Source organism: Bombina bombina, chromosome 9 (genome assembly GCF_027579735.1).
Source record: "Bombina bombina isolate aBomBom1 chromosome 9, aBomBom1.pri, whole genome shotgun sequence".
NCBI lineage: Eukaryota > Metazoa > Chordata > Amphibia > Anura > Bombinatoridae > Bombina > Bombina bombina.
This window is the reverse complement of record NC_069507.1, coordinates 88,378,021-88,403,471: the sequence shown is the minus strand read 5'-3', so window position 1 is coordinate 88,403,471 and position 25,451 is coordinate 88,378,021. Positions and strand designations below refer to the sequence as shown.

Genomic DNA, 25,451 nt, shown 5'->3' with positions numbered 1-25,451 from the left:
ATGTATCCTATATCATTATGTTCTTTTTTTTTTTTACTAGAATGGAAACACTGCGCTGGCTATCGCTCGGCGGCTGGGCTATATTTCAGTGGTTGATACACTTAAAGTGGTAACAGAAGAGACCCTAACAACAATTGTAAGTAAATAATGTGTGAAGAGTGTTTTCTCTAGTAGAATGAAAAATATTTTATACAATTATTTTGCAGGAAGGGTTTAAATAAAGTCATGTTATTAACTTATTTAGTAAATTAAAGGGACACTAAACCTTAAAAAAAATTATTTTCAATTGCAATATTATTAGATTTCACATATATTCTTAAATGTCATTGCGTTTCATAGTTTTACCGTTGTAGAGAAATCCTTCTTTGAAAATCCATTGATTTCCAAACCCACCTACCGCTGGCTAGTGCTTTTGCACCCTCCTATCCTGACCGATAACCCAGGTTATGAAAATGGCGGACTTTAGCCGCTATGCGCATGCACGTTTTTCTGGAGTCGTCAGTGACCATCAAACCAGCAGACCCTGTAGTATAGAAAATAGCATATGCGCATGCACGAGTCAACAGATCGCAATGAGCATGGTGACGACATTGTCACTTATTGATATGCACAAAATCACTATAGGATTAGTGATTGAGTTTGTTGGTTAACAGCCCATTTCAGAGGTTTGGCTTTACTTACGTCAGTATCGAAATATAAATTATAATTTTATAAGATTCAGAAAGATCGTTGTGCTGTAAAAGTAGGTACGTTATGACATATAAACATTTGTTATTTGAAATTGATGGTCATGTTGTGCTTAAAAGAGTAAAGTTTTGCCCTAAATGTGGACAGAGATATTTGCGTGTGGTGATAATTCGAATAAAATATATGTAAAAAAAATCCAAAAGCCGCAATAACAGTTTCAGTTATGTGTTTAAATTGACACTTTTAGAAAAGAGATACATTTCAGGTTTAGGATACCAAGAGAAAGAAATACGTTTAAGATTAAAAGTAAACATATATACAGTAATTACAAGCATTATCTGAAACACTGAGACATCAACGTTTAATTTTGAGTTCCATGTTCCTTAATTACAAATGAAAATGTAAGTGTGGCTTGGTTTAAATAAAGATTATTTAATGTTGGTGTTATGAAACAGTTTGTGTATTTGAACAAGTTTTTACTGCTTCCTGGTTGGCTGACAAAAGTAAAAATATTTTATAAAACGAATTATGCGAGAGCGGTTAGTTTGCTGTGCTGTAAAATGGATCAAAACAATTTTAAAACTTTTTATATCACAATATTTTAATTTTTGTAACATTGGAAATATACCAATACATATGAGGTAGAAAATTGTAATAATACATTAAAAAGATAGAAAGGTCAAAATTGAATTCTTCATGAGTGCATTTCAGTTTGAAGAATAAACATTTTAACAATATACTTCCATGAGCAAATTGCTTCTACTAAAAGTTATTGTTTTCCAGTGGCATATGCACATATGCTCAGAGGGCCGTGCACCAGTATTCAAACGCTGTAACTGCTCAGCAAGCTGCTAGTGGTGTGTGTTGTGTCTGTGTATACTTGATTTAAGTCATACAAGCCAATGCTAAGGGCTAGATTTATTAAAGCCCTACGGCTGCAAGTTCTCACAAGAACTTGCTCGCCGTAATTTATCAAGCAGCGGTCACCAGACCACCGCTTCCCTAACCTCTTCGCCACCTCTAAAGTGGCGAAATTCAATCTCCTCGGTCTAGTCAGACCGAGGACATTGACAGCTCCTGCCCGTGCTTGATTGGCTGTGCGCGGACAGGGGGCGGGATTGTACTCGATCACTAAATTGCACTAGTGTGCAATGGCGAATACCTGCAGGTAATTTCGCCCCGCCACAGGCGAGCTGAGGCATACAGGGGCGCGTATACGCGCCCCTGTCCGCCTCAGCTTTAATAAATCTAGATAAATCTGGTGTGGTGTTTGAATACTGGTGCACGGGCACTCAAAGCATATGTGCATATCCCTCTGAAAAATAACAGCTTTTACTAGAAGTATTTTTGCTAATGGAAGTATATTGCACAAATGCTTCTATTTCAAATTAAAATGCCCCCATGCACATTTTAATTTTTAACTTTCTATCCCTTTAAAAGTGCAAGCAAAAAATATTCTAAACATTTTATTATTGCATTATTGGTTGCATATAATTCCTGCAAATGGGTTAAACATATAGTTTAATTTATCCCCAGAGCACCAATGCATATGAAACCCCAAAATGTTATTTTATAATTCAGACAGAGCATGTTATTTTAAACAACTTTCCAATTTACTTCTATTATTTAGTTTACTTCATTCTCTTGGTATCCTTAGTTGAAAAGCATGCCTAGGTTGGCTCAGGAGCAGCAATGCATTACACCATATGTGTTCAGCTAGCTCCCAGTATTGCATAGCTGATCCTTCAACAAAGGAAACCAAGAAAATGAAGCAAATTTGATAATACAAGTAAATTAAAAAGTTATTTAAAATTCCATGTTCTGTCTGTATCATGAAAGAAGATTTTTGGATCTTATGTCCCTTTAAAAAGCACACAAATAAATATGCACATTTGAAATGCTTCCCTGTATTGCAGTCCTTCTAGTGAATTTTCAAATACAAAAAAATGCATACTGTACTTTATGTTTATAGCTCCAGAGCCATGAGATCAGTAATGCAAAAATACATACTTTAATGCAGGGGTGTCAAACTGGCGGCATGCGGGTCTCATGCGGCCCTCAACCTAATTTTGTGCTGCCCATGCCACCTCCATAAAAAATAATAATTATAATATGCTTATTACTTAAAGAGCGAGTGCGCTTACTGTTAGGGATGCGCATACGTTAAAACCCCTCAGTCTTTAACGAGTAACATTGTTATTAAAAAGAAAAAGGCAAGCACAAACACAGATAAGTGCATAATGATTTATTTGACACATGCAGCAATACTTTTATGTGTTCATTACTATGACAGCACTGATTTCACACATCATTTCTGTCCATTCCTTTCCATAATTTTCTCTTTAACTAAAATCACATACTTTATATTTGATAAATATATATTTTATATGTATTTATTTTATATTATATACAACAGGTATATGTCTACCACTATATAAACAGTGGGTCGCTATGCCGACAGCATTGTGATCCACTATTTATAATGCAGAGGAAATGTTATACTATGCACATGCGTATGCTAAACTGTGAGTACGCCCGGAACAGGGCTGCTATAGAAAAAAATAGCACGGACTCTGTGGAAGACCAACCCAATGGAGTGCGTGTGTCACCATGTTAAAAGCATTAGAGCGCGTTTCGTCAAGCCAGAGTAAGTTAATTAGGAGCTACAGAACACAATCTTTTGAAATGTATACAGTTATAGCAAATGCCACTGCTTTGTTTAGTAATGATAAGATATGTAGGTAGTGTGTGGCCCACGTGAGTTGTACTTGTATGGAAAATGGCCCCGCGACTCAAATGAGTTTGACACCCCTGCTTTAACGTATAAGAACATGACAATTTTTGCACTAACGTTCCTTTTAAATGAATGCATCTCTCCAATGCCCCTTTAATAAAAATAAAATCAAAATAACTTTGTCATTAAATCAATGAAAACTCCTGAACATATTAGCTAATTAAATTAAAAAAAGAGTTAGGCTCCAATGTTGTAATAAAACATTTGTAATACTTTCCAAGAAACCATTTATCCCTATGTGATGCTTCAGAATATATACTGTATATGGCCCAGCTGTTTTTACTTGGCAGCTTTAATGCTTACATAAAAAAAATCCTGTAATGTTGCATTCTCTGTGTGATGTAGTCATATTTGGCTTTGTCAATCTAGGTTTAACAGGAAGTGATACTTTTTTTTTTTTTAAATTAAACAGATGGTGACGGAAAAACATAAAATGAACGTACCAGAAACAATGAACGAAGTTCTGGACCTGTCGGATGATGAAGGTAGTGAACTTGATATATCCTTTGTTAATTGATTTAACCTCTCCAATGCCTAAGAGGGTTTGCAACAAATTTGCCTTGACAATTTTATGTATAGATTTGTCACATATTTTTACAGTCAGCTGATTCTCTCATATCTTAGGAGACCCCCCAAATATTGTTTCCTCAGAATAATAAGGACCTATGAGCTCTGACACCAAAAAGACTAAGTCAGGCCAGTGATTGTTGACAGGTCAGTTGATTGCTATTACTGTAATGATCAGATAAGAAATAGAAACCCCTTATTTTAATGGGTAGTCTTAATGGTATAGTATACTGAATATTTTCTGCCATCCATATGAAAAAGCAGCATTTCAACATATAGTTATTTTTTGTCTGAAAAATAAGTGCTATTTAAATTTAAATTGCTATAACAGGATCGGGTGTGTGCTTCCTACTAATTCTCATTAGCTTATAGGTATTTCTTGCAAATGATCTTTGAGCTTTAGCAGCAAGTAACTATCAACCAATGAGTGTTAAGAGAATTTATTGAGCGGGGAGCATTAGTAGAAAGAATGAAGAATAGAAGACACACAAAATTTGAGTACAGTCTTCCTTTAAGATGTATTCCTTTATTTGATGGGGAGTGACATCAGTCCCAGAATAAAGCTAATGCTATGAAGTGTTATGACAACCACCTGGCTGCTGGACTGATACAAGACCACTCACTTAAAAGAAAGTCTTACTTCCCCATATGTATTGTGTTAGTAGACAGCAGCAAACCAACCTATCATGACTTATGTTGCCATGGTGATTACCTAGTCACATGGGCATGCAGATTGTTAGAATACCCTAAAAGTCAACTCAGAGATGGACAGTAGTACCTTCTACCTTGAGGAACATGAGATGCTTCACAGGAAAAAAGGGGATTGCCCGCCTTGCTACGCAAACCTAGTTTTATAGAAATTCACAAATGTTTTGGTTTGCACACTGAACCCTTAAAATATATCAATTTTGTTATGAAATTGTTATATAGTCGCCTTCCTTTTGTTCCTGTTTTGCTCAAAGTATGCACCAGATTACAGAAAAGTTACCAATGGCATTACCAAAATTAAACCATTTATTTGTTGAGTATATTTCCTTTGGCTGATGGCAAAAAAAAGTGTGTCCTGCATTTCAACTTTTTATTTCATAAGGTGGTGACAGTCACTGAGGGTTGACATGTTGGATTTAACTCCTGGCCACTAGGAGAAGGCAACGATACACCAAATAACAAGACCTTTTGAACCATCCCACCTCCTTGCATATCCCAATCTTATCTTTGCCTCCATAGGCGTAGGTGAAGAATTGACTCGGGTTCTCATAAGGGGAAAAAGGCTACAGCTGTCACTTTAGCCTCTTGACTAAAACAAGTAATTTGCAAATGCATTAAAGGCCATTCTACTAAATCAGTATCTACTTTCTGGGCTTTTAAGAACGAGACTTCTGTTTAACAGATTTGCAAGGCTGCAACGTAGTCTTCATTGTATACTTTTACTAAATTTTATAATGTTGATTTTTTTCACCTCATCGGAGGCGGCTTTTGACAGAAAAGTTCTTCAGGCCACAGTGGCTAGTAAATAGGAACTGCCTTATTCTTTTTGTCCCACCCCTTTTCCCATGGACTCCACAGCTTGGGTAATAGATCCCACATGTCAAGACTTGTGGACTCTCACCACGTTATGAAAGAAAACATAATTTATGCTTACCTGATAAATTAATTTCTTTCATGGTGGTGAGAATCCACCAGATCCGCCCAGTATTTTTTCTATTGGCACCAGTTTTTTATTTCCACCTCTTTATACCCTGCTTTTCCTTTCCTGCCGTACTTTTACTTTATTCTCCTCTGCTCTACTATAAGATACACTAGGACTAGGGTATGCAGGGAGGTGGGAGAGTTTAATAGCTCTTGATGTTTGGGGTATCTTTGCCTCTTCCTAGTGGCCAGGAGTTGAATCCCACATGTCAAGGCTCATGGACTCTCAACACCAAAAATCAAAGGAACTTCTCAGGTAAAAATAAATTTATGTTTTTATGTATTTTTATTTATGCAGATTGTTGCAGACCCTCATTGTTGTTTAAAGAGTATATTAGCTTTTTTAAATTAAAGGGTTTTATCCCTTCAATATAAATGCCTTTGTTGTGTTATGAAGAGACGTTATACCCTTTATCATTGCATATTTTTATTTACAATGTTTATTCACTTGAATTACACAGTACGTAAGGCCAATATGCCTGAGATTCTCAGTGACGCTGAGTATATGTCTGACGGCGATGAAGGTATTTGCGTTTTTGTGGGGGGGGTTTGCAGTGAAATCCACTAACATCTTTATTCTAAATGTTGGCGTCTAATACAAAAATATAGTTAGACAAAAATAACCTTTGGAATAAGAGCTGCTTTTCGTTATCCCTTTCAAATACTATCATTGTAAAATGTTATCTTCAAAATTGTTAGATCACAAGTAGTTATATCTACTGTGCGTAATACATTTTAAAATTGTATTATAAAGGGGCATGATACTCTGTTTTTCTATGTTGTATCTAAAAGAGAATATTTCAAAATGTATTACATAGATTTTTTTAAATAGATATCCTTGTGCTGAGTTTTTTTCTGTGGGATTTGTCCCTTTCGGCGAGTGAGCAATTGTGTCCTAAGACTCAGTTGCACCTAATCATGCACTTCCTGTTCACGTTAATTTTTAACAGTTTTTACATAACGTGTTTTTTTTTAACGCAAAAAAATATTTTTAATATGTTTTAATAGGTACTCTTTCATATACACAACAGAAATACATTAAATAATATGCCCCTATAAAGAAAATAAAAAGTTCATATTATCTATAATTTTCAGCTGCCAAGTTAAAGTATTTAACTCCATTTTTAATTAATCTGGAAATATATTTGTGTGAGTAACACTTCTGTATAATTGATTATTCGGTAAAAGGATCAAACCCTAATAATCTTGAAATAAAGATGTAAGGATTTATACATCAATCGGCTCTTTAAAAGAATAATTATTCCTCTTTAGATACAGTCTAGAAACAAAATCCTCCCAAGCTATTTTCATATTTTATGGATTTTGAAATGCATAATGAATGACTGTAGCTCTTATTTACATTATTTAAAACTTTATTTTTATTTTTCGGCTAAAAAAAAAAAATTCTTGATTGTCTTAGGGGCACATTCTTAAAACCCATCCGTAAAAAAATGTAATTTCTGTGATATCATTGATAAACATTCACATTCTACTAAGTTCAGTTATCATTATGGGATGATATATGTTTACGATAATGTTTAACTAGTAGCCATTACTAAGGTGGAAAATTAATTATAATGTAGAAGTAATAATAATAGTGATAGTAGTTAATCCAAATTAATTTAATTTCAGAGTTATATTTCATTTGCAAATGCAGGGTGAATTAAATCAAAATTATGCAAATTGACTTAAAGTGCCATTTAAAGGGATACTAAACCCAAATTTTTTTCTTTCATGATTCAGATAGAGCATGCAATTTTAAGCAACTTTCTAATTTACACTTATTATCAATTTTTATTTGTTCTCTTGCTTTCTTTATTTAAAAGCAGGAATGTAAAGCTTAGGAACTGGACGATTTTTGGTCCGGAACCTGGGTTACGCTTGCTTATTGGTGGCTAAATGTAGCCTCCAATAAGCAAGTGCTATCCAGGGTGCTGAACGAAAAATGGTCCGGCTCCTAAAGGGACAGTTTACTCAAACATTTTCTCCCCTTTCATTTGTTCCCAATGATCCACTTTACCTGTTGGAGTGTATTAAATTGTTTACAAGTATTTCCTTTACCCTCATATTGGCATTTGAAATAATTTATTTAGCCTGTGGTATCCCCACCCATCCTAAAAGTTTTTGGCCTCGAGGCTAAGCTGTGTTAACACAGCCAGTAGAAGAAATTACACTCCCAGGGGGTTATAAGGGATAAGGTAATAACATTTTAATTTTCCATTGTTCTCTCCAAGTGTTGGTGATTGGTTTATGGACAGATATAAGATAAAGAAGCATGTATATGTACACAATGTGATAAAGTAATGAGATCTGATTATACCTACAAGCTCAACCCATTTTATTAGGTTGTGGCTTCAAAACACAAAATCTGCTAATTCATATACACAAATAAGCCTTAAAAAAGCAAATCTCATCCTTTTTTTTACTCTGCATCTGATAAAAAAAAGTAATTGGAAACACATTAAGGGAGAAACAATTTTATAGTGTACTGTCCCTTTAAGCTTTTACATTCCTGCTATTTAAATAAAGATAGCAAGAGAACAACGAAAAAATGATTATAGGAGTAAATTAGAAAGTTGCTTAAAATGACATTCTCTGTCTGAATCATGAAAGAAAAGTTTTGGGTTTCATGTCCCTTTGATAAAAATAATTTCATCCAACTTTTTCCTAGTGATATGCCATCATAACATTTTGAGATAAATGTTGATTTAAGGTCTACTTATAGCTGCAAAGCTTTAGGAATGTGCTCCAGATGTGTAATTTAACCTAAATCTTATTAAATCACTGACACCTTTTAATGTTGGTCTGATCATTTTGTCTTTTTATATTAATCACTATAGTAAGGGGGGTGTAATATCAATGTTGGTGTGGTGTTTTTTTAAATTTACGAAACTACTATTTTATTTAGTAATCATAAAAAGAATATACATTTAAAGGTACGTTACTCAAACATTTTTTTGTTCTATCCAAAAAGAGTGTTTTAAACAGTATTACATCACTTTTCTGCGGGAGTTGTCTCTGTTAACCACTGAGCTGTAGAGTCACAGGATCATAACCTTCCTGTTAGCTTCAATTTTAGCTGCTTTTACCCAGCAGTTTTTCATTGAAAAAAATATTATTATTTTTTTAACATGTTACACGTCTGCTGTTTTATAAACTTTACAGAAACATCCCTTTAAATAGAGAATGTAGTGCAAACATGACATACTATTATTTGTATATAGTTTTGGCACTACTGACCTTACAAGTCTATACGTTTAACCACCTAAAGTAGCGCCCTCTCTTTCTGCGGGTTGATATCTCTGCACCACAGCGCCCCCTCTGTCAGAAAGAGATATTAAAACATGCTGTATTAACTGTTACATAGTTGATCCTTTGCAGATCACTGGAAGTTGTAAGCAAGGTGTTGTTTTCTTTTCTTGGGCGCAATCCGATATACGGCGTAGTTTGCAGCGCAAGCGAGGGAACCCGCGTCGCCCGCAGTTTCAGCTCGCAACTCGAGCTATCCAATATACGGCGCTGTCAGTTTCTAAAGTGCCGTAAGTCTCACAAACCAGCGATGTCCAGAAATCTGCGTAAGTACAAATTTCTGGAGTCGCCAGTTACTTAAGCCACGTTAGAAACTGCCGGCGCCTACAAAACCTGACTAAAGTCTAAATCTCCTGTAACTGTCTAACACGCCTCCCAAACATAACCCGACACGTCTAACCCTCTATCCGCTATCCCCCCCTCACTATCCTAACAATAAAATATGTATTAACCCCTAAACCGCCGCTCCCGGACCCTGCCGCCACCTAATAAAGTTATTAACCCCTAAACCGCCGCTCACGGACCCCGCCGCCAGCTATATTAAATCTATAACCCCCTAAAGTGAGCCCCTACCCCGCCACCATCTATTTTAAAATTATTAACCCCTAATTTAATCCCCCTACCCCGCCGCCATCTATATTAAATTATTTAACCCCTAATCTAATCCCCCTACCCTGCGGCCAGCTATATTAATATTATTAACCCCTAATCTAATATCCCTAAAGTAATAAACTCTATTACCAGCCCTTAAAAGGGCCTTTTGCGGGGCTTTGCCCCAAAGTAAACAGCTCTTTTGCCCTATAACCTGCCCTCCCTACACCGCCGCCACCTATATTAATAGTATTAACCCCTAATGTAAGCCCCTTACACCGCCGCCATCTCATTTAAAATTATTAACCCCTAATTTAATCTACCTACCCTGCCGCCAGCTATATTATCTATATTAACCCTAAGTATATTATAGTTAATATAGTTATTACATTATATATATTAACTATATTAACCCTAATTATATTAGGGTTAATATAGTTAATATAGTAACTATAGTATTTATATTAACTATATTAACTCTATCTAACCCTAACACCCCTAACTAAATTCTTATTAAATAAATCTAATTCATATTATAAACTAAAATATTCCTATTTAAATCTAAATACCTATAAAATAAACCCTAAGATAGCTACAATATAATTAATAATTACATTGTAGCTATGTTAGGGTTTATATTTATTTTACAGGTAAATTGTTAATTATTTTAACTAGGTATAATAGCTATTAAATAGTTATTAACTATTTAATAGCTACCTAGTTAAAATAATTACCCAATTACCTGTAAAATAAATCCTAACCTAAGTTACAAATACACCTACACTATCAATAAATTAAATAAACTACAAATATCTATCTAAAAATACAATTAAATAAACTAAACTAAATTACAAAAAAAAACACTAAATTACAAAAAAAAAAAAAGATTACAGCAATTTTAAGCTAATTACACCTATTCTAAGCCCCCTAATAAAATAATAAAGCCCCCCAAGATAAAAAAAATTCCCTGCCCTATTCTAAATTAAAAAAAGTTCAAAGCTCTTTACCTTACCAGCCCTTAAAAGGGCCTTTTGCGGGGCATGCCCCAAATAATTCAGCTCTTTTGCATTTAAATAAATATACAATACCCCCCCCCCAACATTACAACCCACATACCCCTATTCTAAACCCACCCAAACCCCCCTTAAAAAAAACTAACACTACCCCCCTGAAGATCTCCCTACCTTGTCTTCACCCAGCCGGGCCGAACTCCTCATCCGATCCGAGCGATGTCTTCATCCAAGCGGCAAAGAAGAAGTCTTCATCCCGGTGATGTCTTCATCCAAGCGGCGGCAAAGTCTTCTTCCATCCGGCCGATGTCTTCATCCAAGCGGCAGCGAGGTCTTCATCCATCCCGGCGATGTCTTCAAGCAACCGGAATTTTCAATCTTCTTTCTTCGCTCCGCCGATGCGGAGCATCCATCCAGGCCGACGGACTAACAATGAATGAGGTACCTTTAAATGACGTCATCCAAGATGGCGTCCGTCGAATTCCGATTGGCTGATAGGATTCTATCAGCCAATCGGAATTAAGGTAGAAAAATCTGATTGGCTGATTCAATCAGCCAATCAGATTCAAGTTCAATCCGATTGGCTGAACCAATCAGCCAATCGGATTGAACTTGAATCTGATTGGCTGATTCAATCAGCCAATCAGATTTTTCTACCTTAATTCCGATTGGCTGATAGAATCCTATCAGCCAATCGGAATTCGACAGACGCCATCTTGGATGACGTCATTTAAAGGTACCTCATTCGTCGTTAGTCCGTCGGCCTGGATGGATGCTCCGCGTTGGCGGAGCGAAGAAAGAAGATTGAAAATTCCGGTTGCTTGAAGACATCGCCGGGATGGATGAAGACCTCGCCGCCGCTTGGATGAAGACATCGGCCGGATGGAAGAAGACTTTGCCACCGCTTGGATGAAGACATAACCGGGATGAAGACTTCTTCTTTGCCGCTTGGAGAAAGACATCGCCGGGATGAAGAATTCTTCTTTGCCGCTTGGATAGACATCGCCCGGATCGGATGAGGAGTTCGGCCCGGTTGGGTGAAGACAAGGTAGGAAGATCTTCAGGGGGGGTAGTGTTAGGTTTTTTTAAGGGGGGTTTGTGTGGGTTTAGAATAGGGGTATGTGGGTGGTGGGTTGTAATGTTGGGGAGGGGTTGTGTTTTTTTTTTTTCAGGCAAAAGAGCAGTTTTCTTTGGGGCATGCCTCGCAAAAGGCCCTTTTAAGGGCTGGTAAGGTAAAAGAGCTTTGAACTTGTTTCATTTAGAATAGGGTAGGGCATTTTTTTATTTTGGGGGTTTATTATTTTATTAGGGGGCTTAGAATAGGTGTAATTAGCTTAAAAATCTTGTAATCTTTTTTTTATTTTTTGTAATTTAGTGTTTGTTTTTGTAATTTAGTTTATTTAATTGTATTTTTAGATAGATATTTGTAGTGTATTTAATTTATTGATAGTGTAGGTGTATTTGTAACTTAGGTTAGGATTTATTTTACAGGTAAATTGGTAATTATTTTAACTAGGTAGCTATTAAATAGTTATTAACTATTTAATAGCTATTATACCTAGTTAAAATAAATACCAAGTTACCTGTAAAATAAATATAAACCATAACATAGCTACAATGTAATTATTAATTATATTGTAGCTATCTTAGGGTTTATTTTATAGGTAAGTATTTAGATTTAAATAGGAATATTTTAGTTTATAATCTGAATTAGATTTATTTAATAAGAATTTAGTTAGGGGTGTTAGGGTTAGATAGACTTAATATAGTTAATATAAATACTATAGTAACTATATTAACTATATTAACCCTAATATAATTAGGGTTAATATAGTTAATATATATAATGTAATAACTATATTAACTATAATATACTTAGGGTTAATATAGATAATATAGCTGGCGGCGGGGTAGGTAGATTAAATTAGGGTTTAATAATTTTAATATAGATGGCGGCGGTGTAAGGGGCTTACATTAGGGGTTAATACTATTAATATAGGTGGCGGCGGTGTAGGGAGGGCAGGTTATAGGGCAAAAGAGCTGTTTACTTTGGGGCAAAGCCCTGCAAAAGGCCCTTTTAAGGGCTGGTAATAGAGTTTATTACTTTAGGGGGATTAGATTAGGGGTTAATAATATTAATATAGCTGGCGGCGTTATAGGGGGATTAGATTAGGGGTTAATAATTTTTAGGGGATAGATAAGGTAGATGGCGGCAGTTTTAGGGGTTCACATTAGGGGATAGATCAGTTAGATGGTGGCGGTTTTAGGGGCTCACAGTAGGGGGTTAGTTTATGTAGATGGCGGCGGGTTCGGGAGCGGCGGTTTAGGGGTTAATAACTTTATTAGGGATTGCGGCGAGGGATCGCGGTTGACAGGTAGATAGACATTGCGCATGCGTTAGGTGTTAGGTTTTATTTAGCAGATCGCGATTGACAGCTAGATAGACATTGCGCATGCGTTAGGTTTATTTTCTAGCTAGTTTAGGGAGTTACGGGGCTCCAATAGTCAGCGTAAGGCTTCTTACGGCTGCTTTTTGTGGTGAGGTGAAAATGGAGTAAGATTTCTCCATTTTCGCCACGTAAGTCCTTACGCTGTATATTGGATACCAAACTGCGCTGGTTTGGTATACCTGCCTATGGCCCAAAAAACTACGGGCGACGGCAGAAATATACGCGCGTAACTTCTAAGTTATGCCGTATATAGGATACCAAACCAGCGCAAATATTGGCGTTGCCGGCTTTTGCGGGCGACAATTTTTATCGGATCGGGCCCCTTATTTTTTATTTTTCTTCCTCTCTCTTTGCTAGAAGCTGAGATTAGTCAGCCTTTTGGTACTTTTGGCTTTGTAATGCAGCAGTGCAGATTTGACATGCCTCAATGTTTTTTGAAAACTAATTAGTGTGTTGTGTGCAGACTTTTGTTAGTCACTAAGCTTCTGGGATTTTTAGCCCTTTTAAAACTGGAACAGTTGTGACTAGAAATATCTCTTGTAATTAAAACCCGGAACAAGACAAATAGGCTGTATCTTAATTTATTGTAGAAAAAAAAATGCATTTTTAATTTAAAATGAATAACAAGATGTAATGATATGCGACCTCATTTCAAATATGAATTTTAGTCTATTGATTAAGTAGAATTGTCTCTTAGTAGAGTAAAACATTCAAACAGCATTTATTTAATAATCTTGACATTTAAAGGGACATTCCAATGCAAAATATTCTGCAGCCCCAGTGTATTTAGCAATTTGATGCACAGATGCACCAATCTGTATATTAAAAAATGACTTTCTGTCTCTTTAAATAATTTTATTGCACATGCAGTCATCTATATCAGAATATAGGATATGCTGAATTACAGAATGCAATGTGGCATTTGTCTAATGTCTGAAAAATTATAGTGTCACTGTACCTTAACTTAAGTGACCCACAAATAAGTTTGTGATTATTTTGGGTTGGGTAGATAGTTAAAGGAACACTGCAGTATAAAATGTGTTTTCCCTTAATGTGTTCCAAATTATGTGTTGTTAAGTTTTTAATGTTTTTATTTGTATTTCAAATAGCTGGTTTTGCTCATTAAAACCATCACCTGTTGTTTTCAAGGAGATGCCTGTAAACATAGGCTGAGGGTGCAGGTAAAGCTAACCAGCTAAAAAGTTATCTATGTCTAAACATAGTTAGGAAATGATGTGCTAATTATGGCTGGGCACAACCAGCTGTTTTGGAATACAAAAATCTGTCTCTCTCCTACCCCTACTAGAAGGTTAATTAATACTATTGCCTCCTGTTTATATATATTTTCTACAAAGCATATGTTTGTTATTTATATTTTTAGTGTATGTGGTGGTTTCTAAAGGCAAACGCAGCTATTGCAAATGACAACATAAAGGTAAATGAGTTGTTTGCAAATAATTAAATACACTCCAGCAGGTAAAATGGACAATTGGGAACACATCAAAGGGGAGACCATTTTAAAGTACAATGTCCCTTTAAGGAGCCTCTGCGCACATGTGTATATATATATATAAAAAATATTGCCCTAGGAAACATTTACATTTGTAAAGAAATAATCTGTGAATCACCACCTAAATTGCATGTCCAAATTAAAGAAATCAGAACATTGTTTGATCATTTGTTTCTATAACATTAAAGGGATATACAACCCCCCCAAAAAAATCTTGTGTGATTCAGACAGAGCATACGATTTTAAAAATGATTCAAATGTACTTTTATTATCAAATCTCATAATTTCAATGATATTCTGTGTTGAAGAGATACCTAGGTAGGCATCTGGAGCACTACAGGGCAAGAAATAGTGATGCAATCTAGTACTCTTGCAAATGAATAATATTCTTGCAAAACTGCTGCCAAATAGTGCTCCAAAAATGTGCCGGCTCCTAAGCATTCTACTACCCTACTTTTCAACAAAAGATACCATGAAAATTAAGAAAAATTGATAATAGAAGTAAAGATAATTAGAAAGCTGTTTAAAATTGCATGCCCTAACTGAATCATGAAAGAAAGGGGTCTAATATCTCTTTAAAGGGACACTCAAGTCAAAATTAAACTTTCATTATTCAGATAGAGCAAGCAATTTTTACTTCCAAAAAAAGTGCACAGTCTTTTTATATTTAAACTTTTTGAGTCACCAGCTCCTACTGAGCATGTGCAAGAATTCACAGAATCAGCGTATATGCATTTGTGATTGGCTGATGGCTGTCACATGGTACGTGTATGCATTTGTGATTGGCTGATGGCTGTCACATGGTAAAAGGGGAGTGTAAATAGACATACATTTTAAAATTGTCATAAAAAAAATCTATTCATTTGAAGTTCAGACTAAGTGCTATTGCATTGTCTTGTTATCTTGCATTTGTTGATTATGTGTTGACTGGTCCTTTAAGTGGGCTAACAACTTTTTCACTCTGTACTAGTAACTTCTCTCCCCCGACTAGAAAACCAGTGTAAACCAGATAATGAACTAAAAGATAATATGAAATATAAAATAATAAGTGACGAGAAAACTAATTAATAAACAATAACAAACTACTTGAGATTAGAATGGAGCGCATGTCAAAATCTGTGCATTATCAGATGCCAATTAAAAGAATTAGTTTTAGCAGTAGATGCTGGGAGAAAATGCCTAATTCAAGGTGACTGGTTCTCACTAAACGGAGCCGGAGATTTCAGTACAAGTATTATGCATTATTCATGTGTTCTCATTAAAGACTGTATATCAGTGGAGTTTTTCGCCTAGGCAAACACATTTTTTGGGGGGCAGCACTTTTTGAATCTCACTACACACGCACCTCACTACACCCACACATACACACACACTACACACTCACTGCACTACACACACTCACACTACTCCTGTAGAATTTTGAGTGCCATGGGCAGCACAAAACCTAAATACACCACTGTTGTGTGTGTGTATATATATATATATAATATATACACACACACCTGTGATTGGGTCAGAATAATAGGTTTTTCTTTCATGATTCAGACAGAGCTTACAATTTTTAAAAAGTTTCCAATTTACATCTAGTATCAAATTTACTTTGTTCTCATGGTATCCTTTATTGGCAAGCAGGTAGGTAGGCTTATGAGCATGCAGGTGTCTGGACCACTAGATGGCAGCAGTTTTGTACTATTAAGAGTGTTATATATGTTTGCAAGAGAACTAGGGCGCGATCCGATATAGATCGCAGTTTGCGGCGCAAGCGAGGGAACCGGCGTCGCCCGCAGTTTCAGCTCGCAACTCGAGCTATCCCATATATGTCGCCGTCAGATGCTAACGTGCCGTAAGTCGGATAAACCAGCGATGTCCAGAAATCTGCGCAAGTACAAATTTCTGGCGTCGCCAGTGACTTGCGCCACGTTAGAAACTGCCGGCGCCTATAAAACCTGACTAAAGTCTAAAACACCCGCACTGTCTAACACGCCTCCCTAACATAGCCCGCACTGTCTAACACGCCTCCCTAACATAGCCCGCACTGTCTAACACGCCTCCCTAACATAGCCCGCACTGTCTAACACGCCTCCCTAACATAGCCCGACACGTCTAACCCTCTATCCGCTATCCCCCCTCACTAGCCTAACAATAAAAAAGCTATTAACCCCTAACCCGCCGCTCCCGTACCCCGCCGCAACCTAATAAAGTTATTAACCCCTAAACCGCCGCTCCCGTACCCCGCCGCCAGCTATATTATATCTATAACCCCCTAAAGTGAGCCCCTAACACCGCCGCCATCTAAATTAAAATTATTAACCCCTAATGTAAGCCCCTTACACCGCCGCCATCTCTATTAAAATGATTAACCCCTAATTTAATCTAACTACCACCCGCCGCCAGCTATATTATCTATATTAACCCTAAGTATATTATAGTTAATTATAGTTATTACATTATATATATTAACTATATTAACCCTAATTATATTAGGGTTAATATATGTTAATATAGTTACTATAGTATTTAATATTAACTATATTAACTCTATCTAACCCTAACACCCCTAACTAAATTTATATTAAATTAATCTAATTCATTTATAAACTAAAATATTCCTATTTAAATCTAAATACTTACCTATAAAATAAACCCTAAGATAGCTACAATATAATTAATAATTACATTGTAGCTATGTTAGGGTTAATATTTATTTTACAGGTAAATTGTTAATTATTTTAACTAGGTATAATAGATATTAAATAGTTATTAACTATTTAATATCTACCTAGTTAAAATAATTACCCAATTACCTGTAAAATAAATCCTAACCTAAGTTACAAATACACCTACACTATCAATAAATTTAATAAACTACAAACATCTATCTAAAAATACAATTAAATTAACTAAACTAAATTACAAAAAAAAAAAAAACACTAAATTACAAAAAATAAAAAAAGATTACAAGATTGTTAAGCTAATTACACCTATTCTAAGCCCCCTAATAAAATAATAAACCCCCAAAATAAAAAAAATTCCCTGCCCTATCTAAATTAAACAAATTTCAAAGCTCTTTACCTTACCAGCCCTTAAAAGGGCCTTTTGTGGGGGCATGCCCCAAAGAATTCAGCTCTTTTGCATACAACAAATACAATCCCAATCCCCCCCCCCCCCCATTACAAACCACCACCCACATACCCCTATTCTAAAACCACCCAAACCCCCCTTAAAAAAGCCTAACACTACCCCCCCTGAAGATCTCCCTACCTTGTCCTTCACCACACCGGGCCGAACTCCTGATCCGATCCGGGCGATGTCTTCCTCCAAGCGGCAAAGAAGATTCTTCCTCCGGCGATGTCATCCTCCAAGCGGCAAAGAAGAATTCTTCCTCGGCGACGTCTTCCTCCAAGCGGCAGCAAAGTCTTCATTCTTCCGGCGGCATCTTCAATCATCTTCTTCTTCGCTCCGCCGCCGTGGAGCATCCATCCCGGCCGACTGCTGAACTTGGAAATGAGGTACCTTTAAAATGACGTCATCCAAGATGGCGTCCGCCGAATTCCGATTGGCTGATAGGATTCTATCAGCCAATCGGAATTAAGTTAGAAAAATCTGATTGGCTGATTGAATCAGCCAATCAGATTTCAAGTTCAATCCGATTGGTGATCCGAACAGCCAATCAGATTGAGCTCGCATTCTATTGGCTGATCGGAACAGCCAATAGAATGCGAGCTCAATCTGATTGGCTGATTGGATCAGCCAATCGGATTGAACTTGAATCTGATTGGCTGATTCAATCAGCCAATCAGATTTTTCTAACTTAATTCCGATTGGCTGATAGAATCCTATCAGCCAATCGGAATTCGGCGGACGCCATCTTGGATGACGTCATTTAAAGGTACCTCATTCCAAGTTCAGCAGTCGGCCGGGATGGATGCTCCGCGGCGGCGGAGCGAAGAAAGAAGATTGAAGATGCCGCCGGAAGAATGAAGACTTTGCTGCCGCTAGGAGGAAGACGTCGCCGGAGGAAGAATTCTTCTTTGCCGCTTGGAGGATGACATCGACGGAGGAAGAATTCTTCTTTGCCGCTTGGAGGAAGACCTCGCCCGGATCGGATCAGGAGTTCGGCCCGGTGTGGTGAAGACAAGGTAGGGAGATCTTCAGGGGGGTAGTGTTAGGCTTTTTTAAGGGGGGTTTGGGTGGTTTTAGAATAGGGGGTATGTGGGTGGTGGGTTGTAATGGGGGGGGGGATTGTATTTGTTGTATGCAAAAGAGCTGAATTCTTTGGGGCATGCCCCCACAAAAGGCCCTTTTAAGGGCTGGTAAGGTAAAGAGCTTTGAAATTTGTTTAATTTAGAATAGGGCAGGGAATTTTTTTTATTTTGTTGGTTTATTATTTTATTAGGGGGCTTAGAATAGGTGTAATTAGCTTAACAATCTTGTAATCTTTTTTTTATTTTTTGTAATTTAGTGGGGTTTTTTTTTGTAGTTTAGTTAATTTAATTGTATATTTAGATAGATGTTTGTAGTTTATTAAATTTATTGATAGTGTAGGTGTATTTGTAACTTAGGTTAGGATTTATTTTACAGGTAATTGGGTAATTATTTTAACTAGGTAGATATTAAAATAGTTAATAACTATTTAATATCTATTATACCTAGTTAAAATAATTAACAATTTACCTGTAAAATAAATATTAACCCTAACATAGCTACAATGTAATTATTAATTATATTGTAGCTATCTTAGGGTTTATTTTATAGGTAAGTATTTAGATTTAAATAGGAATATTTTAGTTTATAAATTAATTAGATTAATTTAATATAAATTTAGTTAGGGGTGTAGGGTTAGATAGAGTTAATATAGTTAATATAAATACTATAGTAACTATATTAACTATATTAACCCTAATATAATTAGGGTTAATATAGTTAATATATATAATGTAATAACTATATTAACTATAATATACTTAGGGTTAATATAGATAATATAGCTGGCGGCGGGGTAGGTAGATTAAATTATGGGTTAATCATTTTAATAGAGATGGCGGCGGTGTAAGGGGCTTACATTAGGGGTTAATAATATTAATATAGCTGGCGGCGGTATAGGGGGATTAGATTAGGGGTTAATAATTTTTATATAGGTGGCGGGCGGTGTAAGGGGTCAGATTAGGGGATAGATAAGGTAGATGGCGGCGGTTTTAGAGGCTCACAGTAGGGGGTTAGTTTATGTAGATGGCGGCGGGGTCCGGGAGCGGCGGTTTAGGGGGTAATAACTTTAGTAGGGATTTCGGGGGGGGGGGGGGATCGCGGTTGACAGGGAGATAGACATTGCGCATGCGTTAGGTGTTAGGTTTATTTTCTAGTTAGTTTAGGGAGTTACGGGCTCCAATAGTCAGCGTAAGGCTTCTTACGGCTGCTTTTTGTGGCGAGGTGAAAATAGAGTAAGTTTTCTCCATTTTCGCCACGTAAGTCCTTACGCTGCATATTGGATACCAAACTGCGCTGGTTTGGTATACCTGCCTATGGCCCAAAAAACTACGGGCGACCGCAGAAATATACGCGCGTAACTTCTAGGTTACGCCGTATATAGGATACCAAATTCAGCGTAAATATTGGCGTCGCCGGCTTTTGCGGGCGACGCTTTATATCGGATCGACCCCCTAGATGGCAACATTGTTTTCTGCCATATAGTGCTTGAGACAAGTGCAAGCTACATACCTAGGTGTACTCGTCATCAAAGAATAACCTGAGAATGAAGCAAATTTGTATGCTCTATCTGAATCATGAAAGAAACGTTTTACATTTATTTCCCATTTAAAGGGATATGAAACCCCAATATTTTATTTTGTGATTCAGACAGATCATATCATTTAAAAAAAAAAAATCAAATTTACTTCTATTATCAAATTTGCTTCATCCCCATGATATTCTGTGTTTAAATGAAAAATATTCTTGAAAAACTGCTGCCGTATAGTGCTACAGAAAAGGGACGGCTCCTAAGCATACATGCCTGATTTTTAACAAAAGATACCAAAAGGACAAAGAAAATTGATAGTAGAAGTAAATTAGAAAGTTGTTTAAAATCGCATGCTCACATCTAGAATCATGAAAAAAATGTTGCGTTTTATATCCCTTTAATGGAAAAAATTAGAACATTAGTTTATAATATTTTCTGCATACAATATCCCTTAAGATGATTGATATACATTTAATCTAATTGTTACTGTTATGTAATAGAGTAATAGGTGGTACTTCCTTCATTTGTTACCTTACCCTCTGAAGGGCCAAAGATTTCACTATGTGAAATTAAAGGACCAGTCAACACAGTAGATTTGCATAATCAACAAATGCAATATAACAAGACAATGCAATAGCACTAAGTTTGAACTTCAAATGAGTAGTAGATTTTTTTCTGACAAATTTAAAAGTTATGTCTTTTTCCACTCCCCCCTGTACCACGTGACAGCCATCAGCCAATCACAAATGAATACACGTACCATGTGACAGCCATCAGCCATTCACAAAATGCATATACACTTATTCTTGCACATGCTCAGTAAGACTTGGTGACTCAAAAAGTTTAAATATAAAAATACTGTGCACATTTTTTTTAATGGAAGTAAATTGGAAAGTTGTTTAAAATGGCTTGCTCTATCTGAATAATCAAAGTTTAATTTTGATTGAGTGTCCCTTTAAGATCTAAATTTGTAAAGAAGGAACAATGGGACAATGCTCCCAAATAGGGACCCTTCTCGCAAATTACAAGAAGACTTTGTGCTTTCCTAATCTGAATTTTTATGATTAAAGGGACAATCTACACCTTAATCATCTTAAAATTGTTACCTTAGATTAGTTGGAAATAACCTCCTGTACCGCTTTCTATATCATGCAGCAGGAACGGTAAAAAAGTTATTTTAATATGAATATTGTTTTTCTGGCCACTTTAAAATGGCTGCCAAGCTCCACCCACTAGTGATATCATGATCTGAGCTACATCTAGGCCCTCTGCTGAATAGCATTGTCAGTCTGTTGAATCCAACTAGTGAGCCTTTTGTAACTAGTGAGCCCTTAAAGGGACAGTATACACTCTTTTTCATATAACTGCATGTAATAGGCACTTACTATAAAGAATAAGAATGCAGAGATACTGATATAAAAATCCAGTATAAAACTGTTTAAAAACTACTTAAAAGCTCTCAGTTTAGCTCTGTTGAAAAGGCAGCTGGAAAGCCCACTGCAAGTGGCAATAAGACACTCCCCCCCTTCCCCCTTCTTTTGCATATGAAAAAGACCCTTTACACAAACAGGAGCAAGCTGGAGAAGGGTAGCTGACAGTATTCACATAAAACTTTGGGGCTTGGTTACGGAGTCTAAAAATCGAGCCAATGTTATTTAAAAATAAGCAAAACTAAACATTTTTAAAAAAAAAAAAACTTCATAGACTATATAAATAGATCATCTACAAAACATTTATGCAAAGAAAAAATGAGTGTATAATGTCCCTTTAAATACAGCCCAGATTGTGATGTCATCAATGGGCGGAGTTTGTCAGACATTTCAAAGTGGCCAGAAACTATATTCATTTTAAAATAAATGTTTTACTGTTCCTGCTGCATATTATATAAAAGGTGCAGGAGGCTATTTGCAACTTATTCTAAGGTAAGACTTTAAGATGACTAAGGTGTAGTCCCTTTAAGTTGACAGTAGAGACTTGAAACAACAAATTATTCTTCTCCCTCAGGACTAATCATATGGCTGGAACTGCTGTCCTCACATGAACAGCATGCCTCTGGGCAACCAATCTCTCTGCGCTAAATGTAAAGTCATACGTGTGATGTCCATAAGGATGTTATTAGTAATAACTACCAATTCATCTGAGTCCTTGGATGTCGGAGTATACATAGAAACTTATTGGTTCATACACTGGCCATGCACAAGTGGGCACGTGTTTTGTACGGACAAATAAGCTTCTGTATACACCAAATTTGATGCCTGGATCGTGCAGAAAACACTGGTCCTGCAGTTCAATACAGATACAAAGGCAATGTTTGTCATTGTATGAGAAATTTGCTTAAACTGTTATACTGGGGCCCTTTAGGGACCTTATGCCGAAAGCCACTGGTGCCCTCATGTTATTCTGTATAGACTGATTTGGGCAACAAGTAGCTTTGCCAATATGGGAAAGCAATACTGGGACACGCTTTTCTTTTATTGTATAATTATGATTAGAGCATAGTTCAGTGATTTTTATTTTATGTAATTGCAGACTACTCCTCTACCACTTTCCATCTGCAAAACAACACTTACAAAATTAATGAAAGAAATAGGAAAGTCAAAATTAAACTTGCATGATTCAGATAGACGTAGTTTTCCAGCCTCCAGTTAGATTTTAAAAAGACCTTTATTAATTTCTTAAAGGGTCCCTGTAAGAAATTAATAAAGGTCTTTTTAAAATCTAACTGGAGGCTGGAAAACTACTTCTTTTGAATACATATTGGGGTCTGGCTAACCCTTTCCTGTGCCCCAGAAGGAAAAAAGGTGCTGTCTTTCACTATTTCATATACAATGATTCAGATAGAGCAATTTATTGTAAGACACTTTTAAATTCACTTCTTTTTTCAAATGTACTTCATTCTCTTGGTATCCCTTGTTGAAAATGAGTATGCTCATATCCTACACTAGAGGGAGCTAGCTGCTGATTGGTGCCTTTACACATTTGTCTCTTGTGATTGGCTAACTAGATGTGTTCAGCTATCTGCCAGTAGTGCAATGCTCTTCAGCAAAGGGTATCAAGAGAATGAAGCAAATTTGATTATCAAAGTAAATTGGAAATTTGTTTAAAATTGTATGTACTAAAATCATGAAAGAAAATGTTGGGGTTTTCTGTCCTTTTAATGCAGCTGTAAGATTGTGTTGTAGAAATCCTTGCCAACAGTGCCATATATCCCACTAAGGGATTGCTCATCAGGATGTTGAAAATGGCCTTCTTGAACCTCATACCTTAAAAGCCCTAATACATATGAGGCAAAAAGATTGGCCTCCTTTACTTAAAGTGAAGGTCAATTTTCATCAATGAGTGCCCGGTTTTTAAAAATACTTTTTAAAACAGGGGCACTTTCATTGATGAAAATTAACATTGCACTGGATTTTAAGAAATACTTACCTTTTTCTCCTGCAAAACCGGATCGCCGATCTCAGCCTCAGTTCCTCTGTAGTGACGTCAGAAATGACAAAAACCGGCTTCCTCAATCATGGATTGCACCCCAGAGCGTCCAGCTCGTGATGCCTGGCTGTGATTGGAGGAAGCCAGTTTCGTCATTGCTGTTGTCTACAGCAGAAGAAGAAGGAGGAGATCGTCGATCCGGCTTTGCAGAAGTAAAAGGTAAGTATTTCTTAAAATCCAGTGCAATGTTAATTTTCATCAATGAAAGTGCCCCTGATTTTAAAAGTATTTTTAAAAACCGGGCACTCATTGATGAAAATTGACCTTCACTTTAAGTAAAGGAGGCAATCTTTTTGCATATGTATTAGGGCTTTTAAGGTATGAGGTTCAAGAAGGCCATTTTCAACATCCTGATGAGCAATCCCTTAGTGGGTATATGGCACTGTTGGCAAGGATTTCTACAACACAATCTTACAGCTGCATTAAAAGGACAGAAAACCCCAACATTTTCTTTCATGATTTTAGTACATACAATTTTAAAACAAATTTCCAATTTACTTTGATAATCAAATTTGCTTCATTCTCTTGATACCCTTTGCTGAAGAGCATTGCACTACTGGCAGATAGCTGAACACATCTAGTTAGCCAATCACAAGAGACAAATGTGTAAAGGCACCAATCAGCAGCTAGCTCCTCTAGTGTAGGATATGAGCATACTCATTTTCAACAAGGGATACAAGAGAATGAAGTACATTTGAAAAAAGAAGTGAATTTAAAAGTGTCTTACAATAAATTGCTCTATCTGAATCATTGTATAATGAAATAGTGAAAGACAGCACCTTTTTTTCCTTCTGGGGCACAGGAAAGGGTTAGCCAGACCCCAATATGTATTCAAAAGAAGTAGTTTTCCAGCCTCCAGTTAGATTTTAAAAAGACCTTTATTAATTTTCTTACAGGGACCTTTAAGAAATTAATAAAGGTCTTTTTAAAATCTAACTGGAGGCTGGAAAAACTACGTCTATCTGAATCATGCAAGTTTAATTTTGACTATTTCCTATTTCTTTCATTAATTTTGTAAGTGTTGTTTTGCAGATGGAAAGTGGTAGAGGAGTAGTCTGCAATTACATAAAATAAAAATCACTGAACTATGCTCTAATCATAATTATACAATAAAAGAAAAGCGTGTCCAGTATTGCTTTCCCATATTGGCAAAAGCTACTTGTTGCCCAAATCAGTCTATACAGAATAACATGAGGGCACCAGTGGCTTTCGGCATAAGGTCCCTAAAGGGCCCCAGTATAACAGTTTAAGCAAATTTCTCATACAATGACAAACATTGCCTTTGTATCTGTATTGAACTGCAGACCAGTGTTTTCTGCACGATCCAGGCATCAAATTTGGTGTATACAGAAGCTTATTTGTCCGTACAAAACACGTGCCCACTTGTGCATGGCCAGTGTATGAACCAATAAGTTTCTATGTATACTCCGACATCCAAGGACTCAGATGAATTGGTAGTTATTACTAATAACATCCTTATGGACATCACACGTATGACTTTACATTTACGCAGAGAGATTGGTTGCCCAGAGGCATGCTGTTCATGTGAGGACAGCAGTTCCAGCCATATGATTAGTCCTGAGGGAGAAGAATAATTTGTTGTTTCAAGTCTCTACTGTCAACT

At 36.4% G+C, this 25,451-nt stretch overlaps 1 protein-coding gene across 5 annotated transcripts in view; it reads left to right on the top strand.

Annotated features, from left to right (window-relative positions):
• ANK3 (ankyrin 3) overlaps window positions 1-25,451 on the top strand; it is a 1,320,989-nt gene that overhangs the window by 1,045,346 nt on the left and 250,192 nt on the right. For 3 of the 5 annotated variants that reach the window (XM_053692249.1, XM_053692246.1, XM_053692245.1), the window contains exons 22-24: window positions 41-136; window positions 3,894-3,966; window positions 6,199-6,261. In XM_053692249.1, the coding sequence (XP_053548224.1) occupies window positions 41-136; window positions 3,894-3,966; window positions 6,199-6,261 (232 nt within the window). The remainder of the gene's footprint in view (window positions 1-40; window positions 137-3,893; window positions 3,967-6,198; window positions 6,262-25,451) is intronic. The other 2 variants (XM_053692250.1, XM_053692247.1) reach the window with 1 other exon arrangement.